This window comes from Corylus avellana, chromosome 10 (assembly GCF_965113065.1).
Source record: "Corylus avellana chromosome 10, dhCorAvel1.hap1.2, whole genome shotgun sequence".
In the NCBI taxonomy this organism is placed as follows: Eukaryota; Viridiplantae; Streptophyta; class Magnoliopsida; order Fagales; family Betulaceae; genus Corylus; species Corylus avellana.
The window spans coordinates 21,736,498-21,760,083 of NC_142499.1; the positions used below are offsets into that span (position 1 = coordinate 21,736,498).

The following is a 23,586-nucleotide window of genomic DNA, read 5'->3' on the forward strand; positions in this document are numbered from 1 at the left end:
TGGGCCTTAAACATTTTTTTTTTAGATGAGTGAAACTATTACAACAACAACCCGACACAAAAGAAAAAAAAAATTATTGAAAATCAAAATAAAGGCTAAAAAAGTAACATTATCTATTATACCAATTCATTCCACAGCTCGATCCTCTAAAAAAAAAAATAGAAAAAATATAAAAGAGTCTTCCAAACTAATAGTTTAAAAGATACTAAAGTAGCCCATCAAACTATCAAAGTGTGTAAAAAATGCCACATATTTTATTATATTCCTATAATACCCCTATGAGTGATGATCTAGAGAACGCCAGTCGCCAGGCGTGCATGAATGTTCATGCACGCCTGGCGTAATTTTTATTTTTATTTTTATATAATTAAAATAATATAATATAATATAATATTTTATTATTTTAAAATATTAAATTAGCTGGACGTGCCATGCCCGGCGTTGTCTTTATCATCACTCTACCCCTATTCTTTTAAAAACTTAAAAAAATAATAAAGTAATAAAATTAAAATTTTTAAATAAAAAATATATATATAAAATGAAAAATAAAAATAAAAATGAAAGGAGTGATTGCCAATTGAGCCAACCACATAGTTTGATTTTGTATTTATCTATATTTTTTTATACTGTATAAGCGATTTATAATTTAAGCCAATTACAGTGACTAATATTTTATTTATTCAAAACAAAAAAAATTTTATTCCCCCCTTTGGTTTTTTTTTTTGTTTAAAAAATAATTTAGTTTAATTTTTATTTTATTTAGTTTTTAAAAGAATATGGGTATTATAGGAATATAATAAAATATGTGGTCTTTTTGATACACTTTAGTAGTTTAATGGACTACTTTAATACCTTTTGAACATTGTGGAGCTTTATCGCAAATGACTGTTCGTTTGTAGAGCTTTTTTTATATTTTTTCATAAAAAAAAAAAAAAAAGGTGCGGGTAATGTTAGTAATTGTAACTCATGATAAAAGTTGTAAATGCATAAGGCACTCAAAGAAAATCTTTGTTGTTACCAAAAAAAAAAAAAAAAAACTTTGCAGTCTTGGCGGCTGAGTCTGCCCTTTTGTGGCCATAATTAACCCTTGTGTATTTATCATGATGTTTTTCAAATGAGAATTGATAACTTGTCGGTGGGGAGAGGTTCTATTTAGTGTATTTAGAAAGGTATAATTGTCACTATACCCTCTCAATTTCACTTGAAATTGAGAGGATCCGTTTCTGTCGGTGGGGGACAATGTTGATGCCTTTTGTTATTTTGCTTTTTATTTCTTGCTCGGAAGTTTGTTCAGATGACCTTTGAATGTTCAGAGTTTTGTATGACTTTGATGGAGTCCATGTCGTTTGCTTCCATTAATATAGCAAGAGAGTGATTGGTAGTAACAATCCAGAAGGCAAAGCAAAGACAGTATATATGGTTGTAGAATTGTAATCAACACATTAAAAGAGACTCAAAAAAGGGTCCATAGCAGTACATCTCAGTAGACTGACATAGCAGTATCTATTAATTCCACGTCCAACGGTCAAATTCAGAAATTAATGGCTAGGCCCTTTTGAATTTCTAAAGGGTTATTTATTTGTCACAATTACCTCAAGTCACATGGATCAATTTAGCAATTTTTTCAAATAAAAGTTGGCGCTTGAGCATTCATAGTCACATTCCTTTGCAATTGTTATTACAACATATATATCCATTAAAAGATTTGTATAAAGATTACAGTACGACGGTGTATATGAAATATTATACAAAACCATTGTATAACTTGTAATATTATACAAATTAATCACATTAACTCACCGTATTACACAAAAAAACTGATGTCTACAAGTTGATGGTCACACCTCTTGCACCATTAATGTATGGCGATGGTGCTATGTCCTGCGAGTACAATGATGTATTCCAACCATGCTTTGTTGGGTCATACTTTTCCCCATCGCCCCAAAGAGCATAAGCCTCCTCTCCATGCACAGCATCGTCTCCGATCGCCAGCTGCTCGTCTGGCATCCTTAACGGAATAAACAACCTTATACCTAGAAGTATTATTGTCGTCGACACCAAGTTCCAACCTGCCACAAACGCTGCCGCAACCAGTTGTTTCAATAATTGCTTCCCTCCATTTCCACCATAGAATGCACCCCTCGTGTTGGGCACTGGGAGTATCAAATCACAAAGCTCCGGCTCTGCGAAAAGTCCGGTGAGGAGCCCGCCTAACAGGCCCGCCACTGCGTGCGTGTGAAACGCACCTAAGGTGTCGTCCACCTATAATCATACAATTATAATAGAAGAGCAATATTAGTGACATCCAAAACAAAACTCTAACCATTTGATGCAATAATGTAGAAGGGTTGGACCGATATCTTGATATTTGGATCCCAATCTCTTGGAATTTCTTATAATTTAAACAGTAAATATGAGAGGACTCACATGTGATCTACCAGTACGGTCCAAAATTTATTTTAAATAATGAATTTCAAATGTACTCCCTCACAATGTACTGTTAAATTTACTAAAGATTACAACATGATATTTACACTCGGCCACCACCAATTTGAAAGGATTAACATTGGGTGCTACTTTTTGACTTATGGGGCCTCTGATTAACATTTTTCTTTTAATTTAAAGGCATTTCCTGCCATTGTTTGTCAAAGGAAAAAGATATTTAAGGTCATTTCCCAAAAAGAAAAGTTTTGTTAAACAAGCACTTGAAGGTTGAAGCATGCCATGATACCATTAGGGTCGTTTTCATTTCCTAATCGAAGTGGTTCATAGGATAAGAGGATAGAAAGTAGATGTGGTTATCAATTATTTTCTTGCTGAAAAAGATTGTTGCAATAATTACAATGCTGACTGTTGTGGATATTTGGAATGTTATTAGTATTTCAGTGGAAAAGAGTGAAAATAGGGAGAAAAGTATATGACACGCCGCGAAGACTATGAAACTTGAAAAGTCCAAGTTTGAAAAGCCAGCGCTAGGGTTTATTTGGAGCTGGCCTTTCAACGAAGAACTTTCCAAATTATAAAAGAGAAAGAATATAATTTTTGAAAATTTGAAGTAAAACTAAGAATTACATTTTTATTTTATAATTATCTTATAATGCTAATGGCAATTTTAAAAAAATTAAAAACTAGTTAAGACTACCACGTTAGTATTGTAAGATAAAAATATAATATATTGCATTATTGCATTACTCAAATTCAAAAGGCCAAGTACGTATACTAGAATTTTTGATGCATGCGTTCTATCTCGGATCATGATCTTCTTCATTTCAATTTTCAAGAAAAGTCAAGAGAAACAAGCTATTTTATGGTTTAGATTTGACAGATTTAACAGCGTATATATTGCCACGTGATAAATAGGTTGTCAACGTTTAAATTTTTAGATATTCTCATAGTGTCTACTCAGTTTATTCACAAATTTTTCCTCATATTAGTAAATGGAGCAGGTTTATATATATGTCAATAATAAATATTATGATGTTTCAGGGTGGCCTAAAAGTGGTTGGCAAATTAAATCGCCCATCGCATACCCCACGTGAGAGGGTACCCGGAGAGTCAAGGCACGAGTGCTTGGATGATTTTTCTACCATTGAAAAAATCAGTTTCAAGGAATGTTCTATGAGCCCACGGATATTACTTCACCATCATGTGTTAATTTTTCTAAAGAGGAAAACGTTTCTTCAGTTTTAATACATGGATTTTGGTCGTCATGTTTAAGAAATGATAGAAACACAACTTTTTGACACAACTTTGACCAAACTTTTATCTTATGTGAACATTTTTTAAAAAAACAAAATTAAAAATTAAAAAACTTTCTGAAGTAATAACATTCTATGTGGTCCTTTTTTTTATTTAGTATTTTTTTTTAAAAAAAAAAATGAAGAAAAATACCATTTTTTTACCAAATAAAAAAAAGGATCACATAAGATGTTATTACTTCAGAATTTTTTTTAATTTTTAATTTTTTTTTTTCAAATAATCACATAAGAGAAAAATTGGGCCATAATTATGTCAAAAAGTTGTGTCTTTATCATTCCTCGCCATGTTTTCATAGATATCCTTTCTTAATTAGTAGTCATAGCTTGTAAACCTAGAAGGCCTTTGGTTGAGTTTCTCATATTTCAAAATCATTTCGGGTAACTTAGGGCATTATAACTATATATATGGTTCTAGAAACCATTAATTGAATGAAAAATTCTCATTCGAATCATGCCTATCTATGTGGCTAGAGTAGAGTTGGTAATTTTTAGCGTAACCCACAAACTCAACACAAAATTAATGAATTAAAATTAAAAGACCGAATTATAATTGACATATATAGTACTTTTATAATATCCATGCTTCAACATAACCTAAATTCAAAACATAATATAAAGGGCTAGCAATTTTTTAATATAGCCTGCTCAACGACAAGCCCAACATAAAATAGTGTGTTAAAGTTGAAATAGTGTGTTAAAGTTGAGGAGTTTATCAATTTAATTAAAAAAACTGATTTAAAATTAATTCACATATAATCTTATACGCATTCACATAGGAATGGTGGAACCCTAAATTAGTAAATGCCAAAAGTGGTGGGAACAAGCTAGTATGCAATTATGTCAACTCTCCTCTAACACCTACTCCTATAATGACAGAGATGGAGAAAAGCAAAGATAAAAGCAATGTCACAAAACCTGACCTTTTGCAGAAGACTAGACTTTTTGTGAAGGACCATCATGGACACCCATGGAATGCTTCCAGAAAGCATTCCCATCACTATGGCCGCCCACGACTGCACCAACCCTGCAAAACCACCGCCCACAATATATATATTATATATAAATGCATACAACCAAAACGATGCCGTACTGATCAAAGATCTCACACACGTGCGCGCGTTACCTGCTCCCGGAGTGATGCAAACAAGTCCGGTCATCATCCCCTGAACGGCTCCTATCACTGAAGGCTTCCCGAAGAAAACGACGTCAAGAGACGTCCAGACGAGAAGACTCGTCGCCGCACATATGTTCGTGTTTAGTACTGCTATTGAAGCGTCAATATTGGCGGCGTATGGCGCCCCGCCATTGAAACCCGACCAGCCCATCCACAGGAGCCCGGCGCCGGCGAGCATGAGTAAGACGTTGTTCGGAGGAAACCTCTCCCTATCACTCTTTAGCCTCGGCCCAACCTATAAACAAACATATTGCAAGCAAGCCCAGTTTAATGCATTACGAGAAAAATGTTTTTGAAATTTGGTTAATTTCGTGAAAGGGCTGTGAAATACAGTACCCAATAAGCGGCAGTGAAACCGGCGATTCCTGAAGAAAGGTGGATGACGTAGCCGCCGGAGTAATCGATGACACCCCAGTGGTACAGAAAGCCGCCGCCCCAGAGACTGAAGGCGCCGACAGTGTAGGAGAAGACAAGCCAAAGAGGGACGAAAGCCATCCAGGCCTTGATGTTCATGCGCCCGAGAACAGAGCCAGCTAGTAAAATCATGGTAATGGCGGCGAAAGTGAATTGGAAGTAGACGAGCGTAGCCATGGGATAAAAAGGCTCAATAACCTCGTAGCCACCGTTCTCAGTAGTGTGATTACTCTCGGGGACTTTGGCTCGGTGGGTGAGGAACTTTTGGCCGAGAGCCGGCGCGCCCTTGCCCCAGAAGGGGAGGAGTTCGTCGCCGAAGGCCATCCGGTAGCAGAGGAGAACCCAGCAGATGAGCACCGCGGCGAAGGCGTAGAGGGCCATGAAGGCCGAGTTGACGGCCCATTTCTTTTTGACGATGCTGGCGTAGAGGATCACAAGCCCCGGCATGCTCTGGATGCCGACGAGAGTCGACGCCGTCATCTGCCACGCGTTGTCGCCTTTGTTTAGCCACGCTGGCGCGACTGGGCTGACTGCTCCGTAGGCCATCGTCGTTGCCATGAGGCTCCTCTCCTCTCGGCGGTTCTTCTGAGTCCCGGATCTCTACCCTCTTCGCCCAATATATACCTTTAAAGTCATCGTCTTTTTTCGGCGACCTCAGAATTAATTCTTGGAAGCTTCGTGTGAAAATTCAATGATTTTCGGCAGATTGCGGCTACAGCGAAAAACATGGCAGAAAAAAGAGGCCTATACAATACATATCATGATTCATGAGAATAATCTGTGAATAAATCGGACTTGAGACGCGTTGAACATTTTGGATTATTGTTCCACACTTGGGTCGGTATACGGGTCAAGCCGTAAAGGTACGGCCGGGCGTGTTATCCATGGCCCATGGGGCTAATGCTTTTTGACTGCGCACAAGATAATGGTCTCTGATATTTTAGGTAAAAAAAGTATATCGTCCCACGCCTTCCATTAATTCAACAAAGAGTTGTTGAAAGGTCACAAATTTCAACATTAATTAATTCAACTTCTATATATATAAATGGAGTGATCTATATATTATCAATGTACGTATTTGGGAAGTAGCAAGAGTTTTCACTATGTCCCTTTTTAAGGTACAAGGTATATATCACACGATTTGATGAATTGGTGCAACATTTGCACGTGCACGTTATGCTAGAATATTAAGCAAGGATCTTTGTAGCTGTTGAAAGTCAGGAAGATCCCCCTTGAAGCATGGAGAACACCGGTAGATAACAGATGCTGCACGAATCAGAATGCCTGCCGTTAAACCCCATATGACGAAGACACCTTTCTCACATTCGAAATCAAAAAGATGAATAATGTACTTCTGACCCATCCACTCCCTCTCTTCACATCTATAATTATCTTCCTACAGAATTTAAGAGTATAGCATCATAAATAAATCACAGTTCAACTTACTACAAAAGATATATATAGAGCATAATATATCGATTTATCAATCTATTTTTGCAATAGAGTAATGTTAGAAACTATATTTTTATCATTTAATGCCGACGTGACAGTCCCAACAAACTCTTAAATAAATTATTGTTAAAAAAACTCAAGAATTAGTTGAAACTACCGCTTTAATATTTTTGGACTTATGTGACACAATTATTGAAGGAATATGATGGCCGGGTGATCGATCACACCATAATACACCATAATCATATGCTCCCTCAAATACTATAACCTCTCTTGGAAAACCTATCACCAAGTAAGGTTATGGTGCGATCACTCACCATCATTGTTATAGATGAAATGGTGTCTCTTGGCAAAAGTATCCGTTAAATGGATATAATCGTTGAGAGGGTTGTGTCTATTTATGATGAACAAACATCTCCCATGCATAGGAAATCTATCACCGTTTATATGATCCAACGATTAACAATGGCCCAATAGGCAGGGGCGGATCCAAGGGGGGTATAAATTTTTTTTTTTATGCCCCTCAGCCATGATTATGCCCTCTCTCAGGAATAAATATGCCCTTCAGCCATGATTATGCCCTCTCCCTCATGCTTCAGCCATATATTATGCCCCTTAGTAAAATGAAATTTGAAAAAATTAGAAACTTAGTGTTTCAGATGAATGGAAGGAGGAAGACGATGAATAGTACTCTAAACGGTGCGTTTTCTTTTTTGGGAATATTGACTGGGGAGTGGGGACAGGCTGGACAAGCAAGGCAAATAGATAAAAAAAAAAAAAAACAAAAAAAAAACTTTGAAAATATGCCTAAATGGGAGACAAGCGTGCTGCAAGCCTGCAACAAATATAAACAAAACAATAAAAAAAATTAAAGAATGTACTAATGGCCAATGGGGAACAGCAGCCGTGTAAGTTAAAAATAAAAAAAATAAGAAGCCAAGCCCAAAGTGGGGAACAGCGGCTGTGTAAATTAAAAACAAAATAAAAGACTTTGTAAAAATAAAACACGCGTGCTTGCCAGCCTTGTAAAAATAATTGTTCTTTTAAATGAATTGTCTTAATATTTATATAATTATATTGCTATTAAGCCTATTTTTGCTAATTGTTTTAATATTTAATTATTTATGAATTTATATAGTTTTTTGTTTCATATTTTAATTGTATAAATATATAATTGTATTTGTCTGATATTATAGAGAAAAATAATGATTCTATTGACCTCCAATCAAATTCTAAACGACTTCGTGTTGAAGTAGATTTAGTAAATCTGTCCGGAGATCCTTGCTAAAAAAAAAAAAAAGTGTGATTATCATCCTAGTGATAGAGACCAAATTCGAAGAGCATATCTACAAATAGGACAATTAAATTAGCACTAGTAGTGACAAAACAAATTGTAAGTTCTATTTATATGTTTTAAAACATAATTAAAAATTTTGTTGAATTATTCACTTATTCGGTTTGTTATATTTTTGTTTAACTTTATTTTTGTATTCATTAAAAAAAATACAGCAATGCACAAAAGGAAGACCAAAAAATTATTTTTTATATTTAATTATTTTTTAATTATTTTAATTATTTTATTCATTAAAAAAATGCCCCCTAGGAAAAATCCTGCGTCCGCCACTGCCAGTAGGAAGTGAGTTTAAGAATTTCTGGGGTTAATTAGGAGCAAAAACCTTGAGAAACATCTCCAAAGGAACATCAAAAATAGCATCAACTTCGTCAGTATTAAGTGAAGGCCTGAAATCTCCTTTCCGAGCAAGTAGGCCTACCACAGGGACAACCTTGAGTAAGTGCTGCATCATGAAGCCATATTGCAGAAACAAAGAAAGAATCAGCCAGTTTTGAACTTGAGAAATACACAAAACAAGGCATAGAAGCTAGAAAGATTAATGGCAATTTATCGATCACAACACCTGGGAAATAAAAGGCTCTAAAGTGGCAACAACTTGAACCAGATTGGGCTCCAACCCAATCTCTTCCATGGCTTCTCTCAAAGCAGCAGCAGAGTCATCTGCATCTCCTTCCTCCACTTTCCCACCAGGCAATGCTACATCCCCTGTTTAAACAAACACATCATCAACAAGACAACAACATCATTAATCTTCACTCAAACTGCAGCCAACATGCACCGTAGATGATCATCAATACCTGGGTGAGATGACATTTTCATGGATCTCTTTGTGAGAATAACTCGCAATTCACCTTCTTGGCCTTCAAAGATGCATATCAGAACCGCTGCTCTTCCCTCCCTCCAATTGACACAAGAAGACTGATCATCATTTTTGACCGCCACAGACTCGACAGCTTCAAAATCTGAGCCAACACCACAAGAATCCTTCTCTACTTCTTCATGCCCTCTAGATAATTCAAGTTGCTTGCCAAGTCTTTGGAACATTTGGCTTCCCTAAACCTCTTCTTAGAGGCAAATCTAATGATGCAAATCTTGGCAAGCTAGTCACATGTTCTATAACACACATATATATAGAGCACAAGTGTAGGGATCAATAAAGGATAACTAGTAGTTGTAAAATATAATTCTATGGGAATCTTTCTGACGGATTTTATTGTGCCACTATGGGGTTACAAGAATCTTTTTTTCTTTTTGCCTCGTATATAACATTTGTATCCCTAGACATTGAATAATGCTAGAATTAATAGGATGCTCTCCATTTCAAATTGTCCATTATATATGATATATAATACGGAAGACTCTAATAACTTGGGTTTAGAGGCATAATTATGACTATATCTACCCAAAAAATATTATAGGTGAAATTTATTGATTATATTACATCATCAATTTAGTAAAACATTTCTCATCACCTTGATTAACTTTCTGTGTTCATAAGATTTCATATAATTAATTTGGCGTTCTTATTAAAATTGTATCAGAGCAAAGATCTTAAGTTTGAACCTCGTTTCTCATATATTATATCTCATTTATTAAGGGAGAATTTGAGCATTCACGTAAGTGAGGATAAAAATATTAATTAAATGATTAAATTTATTTATTTTTTTTCTATTAAATGATATTTTAACAAACAAAAAAATATTGAATAACTTTGACTTGAGTCGTGATCCACTAGCAAGACCGTTTCCTAATTTATCTTGAAAATTTGTGGCTAACTGACTTCTCCCGATCACCACTGAACATATTCATTAGAACATTAATACGATAATGTTACTTTAGACCCACGAGAATGACTTGGAATTAATCCTGTGCAAGTTGGAAAGCAAGCATGCCATGATCGCATAAGGAACCTGCTTCTTTCTTAACAGAGGATGAAATTAGCCCTGCTTCGCGGTGCTACCCACTACTTTCTCTACCCATGCACCTCGGATTTGATTCCTTTGCCTCACATAAAAAGAAAAGTTCCATGCAAGGCATATATATATATCTTTCCAAGATAAAACTACTTTCTATTTTTTCATAACCATTCCTTCATTTTAATATTCAGTACTACTTTATAATGGCATCATAAAACTTCAATCACAAACTATCCCATATATACCATAACATTTCAATAAAATGTTTATGCTCAACAAAAATAAAGAATCACATGAGATTTAAACAGGCATCAAATAATTATTGATTCAGAATAATATAAAGGAAATAAAATTTAAACATTGCAACATAATTAAGGAAATGCATGGCCTTATGGTGTAGAGGTTGCCACTTGATCCTAGAGAACCCAGATTTTAAGGGTTACTCTGCAAGGATGGGTCCGAAGAGCCATGCCTTGTCGAGGTTTCCCGTCTAAAAAAAAATGCAACTCTTAGTTGAGCATTCAGTTGATCCAGCATCTCATCCTCAGCTTAAGCCATTAAACAAAAACATGCTGGAACCACGTTATCACTAGTACTCTTTAGGTGAATTTATAATGTGACATAAAACAAAAATAATGAACAAGGAAGATCCATATACAATGCTGTAAAATTTGGTAAAGATAAGGTGGGAGTATACACACCTTATCATATAAATAAAAGAAAAGACCATACAAATAAAGGAAGATACATATAAATAAAGAAAAGACCACATAGATATATAAATAAAAGATAAATGTTATGGGTCAATAATTTTTTCATATTTAACCCATCTCATCTTATAAATCAATCAACTATTATTTAACCATTATATATGTTTGGCGTTGAAAAATATTGGTTGAATTTGACATTCTGTTGGTACTAATGAGGGGAATAACAATTCATTACTGGATGGTCGCAGCCGGCGCTAGATTGGAGGTTGCCGGCACGGGTTAGTGGTGGGTGGAGGAGGGAAAAGTTTTGGGGAAGAGGGAAGAAAAAAAAGAAAGAAAGAAAACTGCTGCCCTAAACAAACAAAAGCCAATATATTTTAAAATACAAGATACTCCTATTTATATATAGGAGAATTGAGGTAGATATATTTAGTAATCAAACCAAAATAATTTGATTATCATTAAATCTAATTACAATTAAATCAATTAGATTTGATTATCATCAAATCTGATGATAAGAGATTACAATCGATTATAATAAAATCGTATCTCCTAATATTCTCTAACAGTTTTTAACTCAAAAACAAACAGCGCACTCCAAACAGGAGACTAATATCAATTCCCCTAAGCAAATTTGCACTACAGCATAGAAGCCAAGTCTAATATATACAAAAAAAAAAAAAAAAAAAAAGGAAATCAATCGAGAAAATTTAACATTCCCGCCAAAATTTCAAAAAAATCCCGCTCACGCCGCTGAATCAATTCGAGTCTTTCAAAACCTCCTCTCCCTCTCTCTCACTTTCACCTTCGTTTGGCTGGTGCTTCTAGATCTAAGTTTGGCTGACACTGCATTGCTGCTGTGCACATCAAGCTCCGTGCTACCGGTGGGAACAAGACCAAAACACCTGGTCCGGGGGCCCCGTCTGCAGAATCTAGGGCTTTTCATCCGAATCATTTGAGGTTTTCTTTTTATCCAATTTTACTCTGTATTGGTTATGTCTTTTCATTTCTGGGTTCAGGGTAGTTACTGATTTTGATTCGTAATATTGTTTGTTTAGAGAATTACAGTTGGGGTATGAGTGTTCAGTTCAAAGAAATCTTGGCATTCTGTTTCTTTGCTGGGAAAATGCAGGAAAGGAATTGAGATGAAATTTTGAATGTTTATTATCACTTGTCAGCATGTGGGACTTGAGAAAACAAAAAACCTCCGCTAAAATGAATATAATAAGACAATTTTGTTGAATTTTGCATTTCCTTTTTCTTTTCCATTTTTTTTTCTCAGCAAACAAACAAAAAGGTATTGTTTTGTCGGTGCTGGTCCGTGTTTATGCATCTATGGTATTGAAATTATTGGATTTGGTAAATGGGTAGCCATAAGTAAGTTAATGGGATATTTGGTAAATGGGTAGCCATAAGTAGTTTCACCTAAATTAAATATCTACTTCTAACACAAAGAGAATGCATCACCACCGTCATAGTAACTTCCATCTGTTAAAAAGAATAAAGCATTTTTTATAAGACCAATCCACAATAGGCTTTTTCTTGCATGTGTGCTACGAGTTCCACATCATCAAATTGTATGGCATACTTATCAAACACGAGAAATCTGTAAAAAAGTATTGTGATTTTTTAAAACCCAAAAACACATTAACAAACACAACTCAAGTTTTAATGCTCTTCCCAAAGTAAGAATTTCCACGTACAATAATTAATAACTATTATAAATATTGAAATTCTTACTTAAGGAAACAAAATTCTAACCGATGAAGCCGCCCTATGATTAATTGTCTTCGTGACATATGAATGCCAAGAAGGTGGACAAACGATGTCGTATCTTCTCCAATTTTGTGGCATGCTTGAGAATATTGTCTAGCAGCTGCAATAAATTATTACCCTCTTCAAATGTCGAATAAACACTTCAAAAAAATATATGACGAATAAACATCAATTTTTGAAATTCCCAATATTCTACATTAAATCTGGATGCCTTGATAGAAAATGATGATCTCACCTAGTTTTTTTTTTTTTTTTTTTTTAGCTAAATAAAAGAAAATAAAAATTCACAAAACTAATAAAATGTTTTGAATTAGAGGTTGGAAAAAATAATAGATTCTTGGATTTGGAAGAGCTTACATGCTTGCTTATTGTCGTATAACTTAGAATCTCAATTCACATAGTTAGGTACCACAAACTACATTGGAGAGGAATGTAACACCCCACCCTAAGTATTAATATGTCAAACTTCCATCTTTTAGACTTTGAGAGTAGATAACATGATTGGTACACTAGAATAAACTTAAATACTTTCTTAGAAATAGAAATAAGTATTATTGGGAATACACTAAGCTAGCTATTTTGCTGGAGAGTTTATTCTTTGTGTACGTGCTTATTGAATTACGCATTCATATTAAAAAAAAAAAAAAAAAAAAAAAAAAAAAAAAAAAAAGAGAGAGAGAGATAGATAGCCAGCAACTTATAGTCCTTTTCGGCAGTGGCCATTTAGTCCATGGTCCAATAGATGGTTGGTGCAAGGCTACAAATTGGAACACAATGCTGATGTCTTTGAAATAGGAAGAGTTTGAGTCCCTCAGGACTACATCGAGAGGTTCAGCAAGGAGAGAATGGAGGAAGAAGCGCTCGATCTACTCCCCGAAGGACAACTAACATCGGAGCTGGCACGAAGAATGCCAACCTTGCTAGCTCCAGGAGTTCATGGATAAAGCTGATGAAATTGTTCGAGTATTAAGAGAAGCCACGGACGAGCAAGTAAAAACCCCCAAGAAGAAAGCAGCACAATCCGTACAAGGAAGCTCCAAGAAAGAGTCTAGGGAAGGCAAAGAGAAGAGTATAACGTAGCGTGAAGAACTAATCTTAGAAATAGAAGAAAATTCCATATCTTAATTGTTAAGATTAGTAAAAAATTCTAATAAAATTAAATAAAGACTCATAATCCTTAATAAACAAGGATTCTTAATAACACATAAAAACTCATAAAACCTTAATGAACAAGGAGTTACTAAAAGTAAATTCTTTTAATAGCAAGAAATGCAATCTTAACCATGATGCCTCATATAGTTGTGTCTATCCTTTGCTGGTGATAGTGATGGCGACAATGATAGTGGTGCCTTATTGACTGATTATGCTGGTTGACGGAACCGATTGCGCTTATTGCCTGATAATGCTAGTGGGTGGCGACAGTTGAGCTTACTACCTATTGATGCTGGTGGTGACAGTGGTGGTGGTGGTGGTGACTCATCACTTAGTGGTGCTGGTGGTACCAGTACAGGGAGGGGCCCAGGAATAGGATCGTAAACCAGCATAGATCCACATTTTGGATAAATCTTAATAGCTGTCCAACGAGACTATATAAAAAGAATCAAACGTAATTACAAATATGCTTATAATGATAGTGATCTTAATTAATTAACTCAACAAATTTTATACCTCAATTTGATTCAATCCCAATAGCACTGGGCCACATACTCGCACTTGTAAAAGATTTACGTGATATATAATCATATACCAACCGATGTCCCTTTCTCCGCGTATGTATGTATACTTTGTAGCATCACCATATGCAAATCCACCTTCATAGATAGTCCTTTTTTCACCTATTTTTTTCCAAAACACTTTAGTTCCTCCAATCTCTATGGCATTCTCTTCACCAGTTGGAGGCCCTTCTAGCATCACAAAGTAGTACTTATCAATGAAACTTGAGTCCCAAATTTGGAATCTCCTTTTCATCTCATATATATCAACTGGCAATTCGCTTCGATCGTGTAATTGGTGAACAAATGGATGAGGAAATAAATTTGGTTCATGACGAACCAAGGGGTATACAAAATCTCGAAGAAGGTTAATATCTGAAGGCAAAAAAACATACATACCTAAAAAGAAAAATTAACAATAATTAATTGAAAGGAGGACAAGTTCATGGCTACTAGGAAAAAAATTAAATGAAAAGCGACCAAGATAAAACTAAACAAAATTACTCCATAAAATTCAGCCATAGAAAAAAAAAAACCAGACCATGTGGACAGCATCTCTATGCACAAAGCCTTTCATGCCTACAAAATCAACAATAATTAACCGTGGGGAAAAAAAAAATCTCAACGAATAGCAACTAAACAAAATGCAGGTGCAAACCAAACATCTTTGTTTCTAAAATCTAACAAAAACTACCACGGGAAAATAAATCCTTAAGAGAAAAGTTTGAACTTTATATACGGAACACTAGCATAAACTACAAATTTAAAACTATGATTAATTAACTTCCAACCACAATTTTTGCAAAAATTATACAGTTGCTGCTATGAACTAAATCAATCACTCCCGGGCCAACAATGCAGTGGTGCCTTATTACCTGACATTACTAACCGTGGTACTGGAGTTGGTAGGGTGTCCGGACGGAAATCTATATTTGAATATTTTGGAAAAATCTTGATAGCTTTCCACCGCAACTATATATAAAAAATTAAATTTAAAAACAAATATACCCATAAAGAACAATTATCTTATTTATTAATAATTAACTCAAACAATTTGTACCTCAACTTGATGCAATCCCAATTCAACCGGACCACATTTCAGCACTCCCTGTGGATCTACCTGATATACAGCCATATTCCAACTGATGGCACTTTCTCCATGTATGTAATCATACAAAGTAGCATCCCCATATGAATATCCCCATTCATCGACATGGACTTCATCACCTACTTGACTCCAAAACGTTTTACTTCCTCTGATCTCAATTGCATTCTCTCTACCAACTGTAGGCCCTTCTAACATCACAAAGTAGTACTGCTTGTCCAACCTTGGAAATCTACTTCTTATCTCATTTATATCGAGGGGCAGTTCGCTTCGATCATGTAATAGGTGAACAAATGGATGAGGAAATAAATTTGGTTCACGACGAACCAATGGGTATACATAATCTCGGAGAAGACAAGCATTTGACGGCAGAAAAGTGTAGATACCTAAAAAAATAACAATAATTAACCGAGAATAAGACAAGTTCATGGATATCATCAAACAAAAATAACATGATAAGTAACTAAAATAAAATTAAACAAAAATTACTCCATAAAATTCAGCGCTAGAAAAATCCGGCCATATATATAGCTGCCCTAGCATATATTGTAAATTTAGATTATGGTTCTCACCAAAAACCTAAATGGACAAGTCTATTCAAACTTATAAGCATCCCTAGGAAGAAAGCCTTTCATGCCTACAAAATCAACAATAATTAAAAATAAAAAAAAATAAAAAAAAATAAAAAGTCTCAATGAACTAAATTTAGTGAGTTCATAGGAAAACTCATTCTCAACTCAAATTGAACCTCGTCAAGCACTTATAGCAACCACACAGCGAGGCATAGGAACTTGTGATGAAGAAATGTGACGATCATTGTTGTTGGAAGGTTTATGTATTTCAATTATTATTGTTATTTTTGTAGCTAAAGCTCTTCAATGAAAACTTTCTTTCTAATAAGTGAAACACTGTTATCATAAACGTTTTTTAATCCTAGCCTACACAACCATTACTTAATAAAGCATTTTTCGTTTTATTGCTTAAGGTGCTAAAAACACAGCTACCATTAATAAATAAACATATATAAGAAATCCAAGAGTAAGCAATTATGAAAAAGAGCAAGCAAATTTCCCTCTCTATTTTGGATTAGGTTAAAATGAAACAGATAGCTATTCTATTAGAGTACATTCCCGACATAACCCCTTCACTTCCACGCAAAACCTCCAAAACAAATTTTATAAAAATATAAAAGAAGAAGTCAGAGAGAAATCTCCATCTTAAGAATGTAAAATACTCCCAAAAGCCAAGTATTATTATTCAATAAAACATACCTCTTTCAAATGCTGCCAAATCTGTTGGATTGTGGTCTTTTGCAAACCCTGTAGGCTGTAATAATCTATTGACTTTGATCTCCATGAGTATCTTGCAAATTTCACATCAAGGTTGCACTTACCTTGATGATCATACAGACCCGCCGCTTCAATGGCCTGTGTAGCAAAATAGTATTATACATCAATATCGTTTTGACAACAACAAATGTTCCTAGCATGCGCATCAAAAAAGACATGGCCAAAATACTAGAATTTGATCAGCGAATCTCTGGAATCTTCTTTTTCAAAACCTTACTGAATATACATCTTCAAAAAACCCACAACCAATTCAACAATATAACATTTCTTCCAATTTGTCTGAATTTTACTCTCTTTATGTCCAGAATTACACAAATAAAATGCCCCATGCGAATATAACTAGAATTCATCTCAAATTAACATACATAGGAAATTGTCCACGAATATCCCATGAAGACAACAAAACTACTTATGGCTACGCATTTACCAAATATCCCATTAACTTACTTATGGCTACCCATTTACGAAAACCAATCATTTCAATACCATAGATGCATAAATACGGACCAGCACCGACATAACTATACCCTTTTGTCTGGTTGCAGAGAAAAACATGGAAAAGAAAAGGGAAATGCAAAATTCAACAAAATTGTCTTATTATGATCATTTTAGCGGAGCTTTTGTTTTCTCAAGCCCCACATGCTGACAAGTGATAGCTAAACAGTCAAAACTTCATTCAAATTCCTTTCCTGCATTTTCCCAGCAAAGAAACAGAATCCCAGGATTTCTTTAAACTGGACACTCATAACCCAACTGTTATTCACTAAACAAACAATATGACTAACCAAAACCAGTAACTACCCTGAACCCAGAAATGAAAAGACATCACCAATACCAATACAGAGTAAAATTATAGTACCAAACATTCATAGGGGAAAAAGTTATCAACGTTAACAACGTCGGAATATGTTATCTGGTTCTAGCAGAGGTTGCATAAGACTAACCCCTACAAAGAGAGGGAGATTTTAGATGAAAAGCAAAGGAAAGAATTGGATAAAAAGAAAACCTGAAATGATTCGGATGAAAAGCCCTAGACTTTGCAGACGGTGCCCCACGCCCAGGTGTTTTTGTCTTGTTCCCACAGTAGTTCGGAGCTTGATGTGCAGAGCAGCAACGCAGTGTCAACCAAACTTAGATCTAGAAGCACCAAATCCCACCCAATCACCAAAACTACAAACCAGACAAAAATCAAATTGAGGTGGCGCCGGTGACGAGTGCGCCTAGAGAAACGCTAGACAACGGTCGTGGGCTTCGGTCTTCACGGCGAGGGAAGAGTGGAAGGCGAAGGTGAAAGTGAAAGTGAGAGAGAGGGACAGAGAGGGAAATATTTTGATTGAGAGGCTGGGCGGGGTTTTTTTTTTTTTCTCTTCGATTCTTAGAGATTTTATTTTTAATGATAAAAATATAATATAGCAAAAAAGCAAATTTAGTCGTTAATAAGTTTTCGTGTCATTTTGTCTCTAATTTTTCAATTTTAAAATTTAAGATTTATATTTAATTTAATTATTTATTTCAACTTTATTCCAACTATAAAAAAATATATGCATCTTACATATTTAAATGACATATGTCATTTTTATAAACTAAGTTAAAAAAAATTCTTTAAACCTAATTTGAAGAAGATTATCATAATTTATACGCTTCAATTGATATATAATACAATTACGGTTTGAAGAAAGGGAAATTATTCGGATAATATTGCAATTTTTATCCTTTATGGGCTCAGTATCAAAAACAGCCCAGCCCACTATGAAATTGGACTACCTTTCTGGTTAGGTGAAAAAAGGTCCAGCTGAACGTGCAGTCCCAGCTTTTAATTACTTAAAGCCCAAAAGAAATACAATAATATGTTCTTTGTTGGTCAGGGAAGTGATGAACGATAATACAACTCCTTGCTAATTTTATTTATTTATTTTTTTTTCGAAATAATTGTAGACTAGTTGGGTACTGAATCTAGCAAGCTAATCTACATGTGAGGTAAAGTATTAGAATATAAATTAAATGATTAATTTTTTTTTTTTCTATCAACTTAAACTTTTAAAATAAGTGATAATATATACTCATTGAATTATCATGTAGAATATGACATCAATTTATAAAGGCTTAAGAAAAACTTTAAGCCTCCCAATATCGATACCAAGAGTCGAGGAACAAGAACTATTCATAAATTTATGTATGTTTTTGAAAAACATTTTTAGAATTTCTTTTTCCACCGCCTATAGAGACTGGGGAATGGAGACGCTGGGTAAAAGTAAATCTACCAAATTAGCCTTCTCAAATATTTAATCTTACCTCTACGAGCCCTTCCAAGTTTTACTTTTTATTTCCTTTGCAATATATATATATATATAACCTCAACCGTTCTGATTATTGAAGTTTATTGTATGGATTGAGATCGAGAGGATATTGCACAGTACAATAACATTAGATAAATGATACGATCTCTTTAAAATATGTGGATAAATTGCCTTCTTCGCATCACCAAAGCATATTCATAAGAACATGCATTATGAATACGAGAATGTTACTTTATACCCACGAGAGTGACTTGGAATCCATGGAATCCTGTGCAAGTTGGAATTTAAGCATGATATCGCATATGGAACCTGCATCTTTCTTAATAATCTTTTCAAGATAAAACTACTTTTAACTTCTTCTTTTTTCTTTTTAATTTTTTTCCAAACAACTGATATTGTTTGGAATACACAACTTTTATTACAACAACTTGTTATAAATTTAGATGATAGATCACTCCTCGAGTACGCCTCTTTCTTCAATTCTCTCCTCTTATCCCTCGTAACCATGGCTCTTTTCACTTTTGTTCCAGCCCCAAGTGGCAAACAATTTGCCTTCCCTGTTTCGATCATCGGCTCTCAGTATTGTGTAACCCCGGTAGATCTTGCAATTGTCAGAAAATTCATGACCACCGGCGACTTTGATGTCATAGACGTCCAAGGCAACATCATTTTCAAAGCCCGAGAGGAAAATTTCTAACCATGCATGATCGTCGAGTCCTGCTTGATGCTGCCGGAAATCCCATTCTCACTCTTCGACATAAGGTTTGGATCATTTTGCCGGCATAAACATCACATTTTACGTACATCATATTAATTAAATAATTAAATTTGTTATCCGATTATTCTGAGCACTCATCTATATATAGTTTATTAAATAACATTCTCAACTTTAACTCATTTCCTTTTTGGTTAAGTAAACTTTTTTAATATAAGTAGCGATTTACCAAGATTATTAGTTAATTACAAAACATAATGTTGTTATATATATGTTTCAAAGCACGTCATGCATGCGAATGCTTATGTACAAGAAACAATATTGTTTGAAAAATCAACACATTTGTGGTTGAAGAATCATATATGGTTACCAACCTCTAGGAAAAATCAAAAGCTGTTGCAAGTCAACCCCTCTCTGAGTTGCTTCAAATATCTTCCGAGGATTGTCTGTGAATATGGTGTTGTAAGAGGTAATGACACTATATTTGCAACCTTCATCATTCTTCATATGAGAACGATGCTGTCTCTGTCTCCAATTATTGAGAAGTGATGTTATATCTTTAGGGAAGAAGTATAGCTTGTCGCACAACCTTTTAATCGGGTATTGATGCAAGATCTCTTCAACGCAGAAATCAAGTAATTAAATGGTATTGTAAAAAAAAATTGGCTTTATTAGGTGAGAGTATTTGATTTCGAATTTTCTTCCGTAGATAAAATCCGATTATGATTTCATCCAAAGGGCCAAATATAACACCATTTACTGGCTCATCCACCATAACGACAACTTTTTGGTGTAGCAGCTTTGGAGTAACAGGGAAGCTAACGGGAAAGAGGGGAGGAGACAATTAGGGTTTGTTTGGGTGTCTGTTTATTTTCAACTATTTTTTATTATTTTTAAAAAACATGTTTAGTCGAGTTTTTTATTCTCGAATGTATTCAGGCTTTAGCCAACCTATTTTGAATACCAAATTTTTTCCAATTCAAACCCGACTCAAAGTTTTTTTTTTTTACTCAAAGTTTTAAAAAATAGGTGAAACAAGTTTTTTTTATTGCTTGAAGTCATTGGGAATTTTAGTTTTTGGTATGTGATTTAGTTATGTGGTCTGATTTATGATTTGTGTTTGAGATCTCTATCAAGACCTCATCACTATCAAGATCTTAATAAGAGCTCATCTTTATATTTGAGTCTTAAACAAATATTGATTTAGATTAGGCTTTTTAGGTTTTATAGTTTAGCGAAAGACCAAGGAAAAAAAAAAGGGAAAGGAAAATCCACATACCCCTTTAAACTACCACTCAATTGATAATATCCTCCCAAACTTTTAATTGTGAAAATGTCCCCCAAAATTACCAAAACATTATCAAGGTTCTCCTAACGACGAAACTACCCTTAGTAAAAAAAAACAAAAACAAAAGCTTTGAGTCGGGTTTGAATTGGAAAAAATATGGTAGTCAAAATAGAATAAAAAACTCGACCCAAACATGTTATTTAAAAATAATAAAAAATAGTTGAAAATAAACAAACACCCACAGAAGCCCTAATTGTCTCTTCCCCCTCTTTGCCGCTCCCTTCCCTGTTACACCAAAGCTGCTACACCAAAAAGCTGTCAAATGGTGTTATATTTATGGCGGATGAGCTAGTAAATGGTGCTATATTTGGCCTTTCGGATGAAATCCTAATCATATTTTATTTACAAAAGAAAATTCGAAGTCAAATACTCTCACCTGCCGAAGCCAATTTTTTTTTTTTTTACAATATCGATACCATTCAATTACTTAATTTCCACGTCGAAGAGATCTTGCATCAATACCTGATTAAAAGGTTGGGCCACTGAGAACAAGCTGAGCTCAGCCTCTCCTCATCTACTTAATCAAGATCAACCGTTTCGATTGAGTATGATGTCATACGAGTGACGAATGACGCCGTTCTCCCACTCACATTTAACGATTTCACCGTAGCCAAAAAAGTAAAAAATAGTTGAAACCCATTGAAGCCCTACTGTTCTACTTCCCCCTCTTTGCCGCCCAAATCATCTCCTTCCCCCTGTTCATCAAAGCTGCTACACCAAACATCAGAAAACTCTCCTTATGGCCGATCAACCAGTAAATGGTCTTATGTTTGGCCCTCCAGATGAAATCCTAATTGAATTTTATCTCCACAAAAAAAAAGTTAAAAATCAAATATTCTCACCTGCAGAAGTCAATTTTTTACGTCGAAGAAATTTTGCATCAGTACCCCATTAAAAGGATGTGCGCAGGGTATACTTTTCGACGAAAGATATAACCCCTGTTCTCAACAATTGGAGACAGAGACAACATCGTTCTCATCTGAAGAATGGTGAAGGCCGCAAATATGGTATTGTTACCTCTTACGACTCCATATTTGCAGACGATCCTTGGAAGATATTTGAAGCAACTCGGAGACAGGGTTGACCTGCAACAACTTTTGATTTTTCCTGTAGGTTGGTAACCATATATGATTCTTCAACCACAAATGTGTTTATATACAACCTGTTACTAGCACCAATAGCACACGCACTCCTGGAAGAAGAAACTCTGTGGTGGAACCCACCTCCTGTGATGGAAGAGGAAGCCAACCCACCTCCTGTGGCTAACGTGCTTCTTTGGACCCACCTCTTGTGGTGGAAGGGCCACCTCCCGTTGTGGAAGAAGAATCTGGCCCACCTCCTGTTTTGCTGGGGAAGAGGCCGACTCACCTCCTGTTGTGGTGGAAGAAGAAGTTGACTCACCTCCTATGGCTAACGTGTGCTTCTCCAGCCCCAACTCCTATGGTGGAAAGGCCACCTTGTGTGGTCTGTGGCGGAAGAAGAAGCCGACTCAGTGGAACACACATAATAATATTCGGCAAATGTTAGGTGCTCTTCTAGTGTGTGTCCTTCTAGTCTTAGGTGTAAATTATTTAAAAAAAAAAAAAAAAAAAAAAAAAAAAAAAAAAAAAAAAAAAAAAAACTAAACTAAACTAAAGTATCCCCACCACGGGTTTATTTTGGAAAACCGATTCTCAATAGATTGGTTTAATTTTTTTCCAAAATAATCACAGTCACTCTCTCTCTCTCTTTCCCTCTCGCCAGAACGAAAAATCTCACCGTCGTCACTATTAGGCCACCGGATAATTGACAAATACATGCAAGAAATGAACTGTACTTGAACGACTTTACAATGAAGGATTGATGATAAGAAATCTGAAATATAGGGACCTTTAAGCATTAATTACTAAGAAACTCCATAAATAAATAAAAAATGTAGAAGTTTCAGTTTTGAGTTAAGTACTTCATATCCGATATAAATGAATCGGGATAGCAGGATCCTAAATGCAAACTAAATCAAAGGTGTTCTACATCAGGAGCATGAGTGAAATTGACTCTGTAAGAAGAAGTTTTGGGTTACTTTTCATGTATTCGTCAATTCTTCGGTGTCCCGATAGTGACGATGGCGAGATTTTTTGTTCTGGCTAGAGGGAAAGGGAGAAAGTGGTGGTGATTATTTTGGAAAAAAAAATAATGATAATTTTAACCTAAACACATTTATGGTTGAAGAATCATATATGGTTACCAACTTCCAGGAAAAACAAAAGCTGTTGCCGGTCGACCCCGTCTCCGAGTTGCTTCAAATATCTTCCAAGGATTGTCTGCAAATATGGTGTCGTAAGAGGTAACGACACCATATTTGTGGCCTTCATCATTCTTTAGATGAGAACGATGTTGTTTTTGTCTCCAATTATTGAGAAGTGATGTTATATCTTTAGTGAAGAAGCATAACCTGTCGCACAACCTTTTAATCGGGTATTGATGCAAGATCTCTTCGACGTAGAAATCAAGTAATTGAATGGTATTA

At 35.1% G+C, this 23,586-nt stretch overlaps 3 protein-coding genes across 5 annotated transcripts; all 3 read right to left on the minus strand.

Annotated features, from left to right (window-relative positions):
• Positions 1–1,672: 1,672 nt before the first annotated feature.
• On the minus strand, positions 1,673–6,084 carry LOC132191590 (ammonium transporter 2). The gene is made up of 4 exons (XM_059606679.2): positions 5,269–6,084; positions 4,882–5,167; positions 4,679–4,782; positions 1,673–2,262 (listed from the first exon to the last, which is right to left on the minus strand). Exons 1-4 carry the CDS (start codon positions 5,902–5,904, stop codon positions 1,825–1,827), a joined length of 1,464 nt encoding a protein of 487 aa, XP_059462662.2. The 5' UTR covers positions 5,905–6,084; the 3' UTR covers positions 1,673–1,824.
• Positions 6,085–6,520: 436 nt separating this feature from the next.
• Positions 6,521–9,222, minus strand: LOC132162488 (nudix hydrolase 15, mitochondrial-like). Its single transcript, XM_059572727.2, has 4 exons — positions 8,950–9,222; positions 8,715–8,857; positions 8,475–8,594; positions 6,521–6,742 (listed from the first exon to the last, which is right to left on the minus strand). Exons 1-4 carry the CDS (start codon positions 9,194–9,196, stop codon positions 6,521–6,523), a joined length of 732 nt encoding a protein of 243 aa, XP_059428710.1. The 5' UTR covers positions 9,197–9,222.
• Positions 9,223–13,737: 4,515 nt separating this feature from the next.
• LOC132161683 (uncharacterized) lies at positions 13,738–18,052 on the minus strand. Of its 3 annotated transcripts, none has more exons than XM_059571858.2 (6): positions 17,727–18,052; positions 16,643–16,798; positions 15,327–15,757; positions 15,142–15,238; positions 14,223–14,455; positions 13,738–14,140 (listed from the first exon to the last, which is right to left on the minus strand). In XM_059571858.2, exons 2-6 carry the CDS (start codon positions 16,725–16,727, stop codon positions 13,916–13,918), a joined length of 1,071 nt encoding a protein of 356 aa, XP_059427841.2. In that variant the 5' UTR covers positions 16,728–16,798; positions 17,727–18,052; the 3' UTR covers positions 13,738–13,915. The 3 variants fall into 3 exon arrangements, with proteins under 3 accessions (XP_059427841.2, XP_059427840.2, XP_059427839.2); XM_059571857.2 differs by having other exon boundaries at positions 14,223–14,458; XM_059571856.2 differs by having other exon boundaries at positions 14,223–14,665.
• Positions 18,053–23,586: the final 5,534 nt, after the last annotated feature.

What these genes read in the sequence shown, in the direction of transcription:
- LOC132161683 (XM_059571856.2), bottom strand. Translation starts at nt 16,727, where the DNA reads ATGGAGATCAAAGTCAATAGATTATTACAGCCTACAGGGTTTGCAAAA. An exon ending in TTTGGCAGCATTTGAAAGAG is followed by an intron (nt 15,758 to 16,642) that starts GTATGTTTTATT and finishes TTATTTTTTTAG; the next exon opens with GTATCTACACTTTTCTGCCG. An exon ending in ACCACGGTTAGTAATGTCAG is followed by an intron (nt 14,666 to 15,141) that starts GTAATAAGGCAC and finishes TTTTCTTTTTAG; the next exon opens with GTATGTATGTTTTTTTGCCT.
- LOC132191590 (XM_059606679.2), bottom strand. Translation starts at nt 5,904, where the DNA reads ATGGCAACGACGATGGCCTACGGAGCAGTCAGCCCAGTCGCGCCAGCG. An exon ending in GTTTCACTGCCGCTTATTGG is followed by an intron (nt 5,168 to 5,268) that starts GTACTGTATTTC and finishes GTTTGTTTATAG; the next exon opens with GTTGGGCCGAGGCTAAAGAG. An exon ending in TTGCATCACTCCGGGAGCAG is followed by an intron (nt 4,783 to 4,881) that starts GTAACGCGCGCA and finishes GTGGTTTTGCAG; the next exon opens with GGTTGGTGCAGTCGTGGGCG.
- LOC132162488 (XM_059572727.2), bottom strand. Translation starts at nt 9,196, where the DNA reads ATGTTCCAAAGACTTGGCAAGCAACTTGAATTATCTAGAGGGCATGAA. An exon ending in TAGAGCCTTTTATTTCCCAG is followed by an intron (nt 8,595 to 8,714) that starts GTGTTGTGATCG and finishes TTCATGATGCAG; the next exon opens with CACTTACTCAAGGTTGTCCC. An exon ending in CTTTGGAGATGTTTCTCAAG is followed by an intron (nt 6,743 to 8,474) that starts GTTTTTGCTCCT and finishes TAAATTCTGTAG; the next exon opens with GAAGATAATTATAGATGTGA.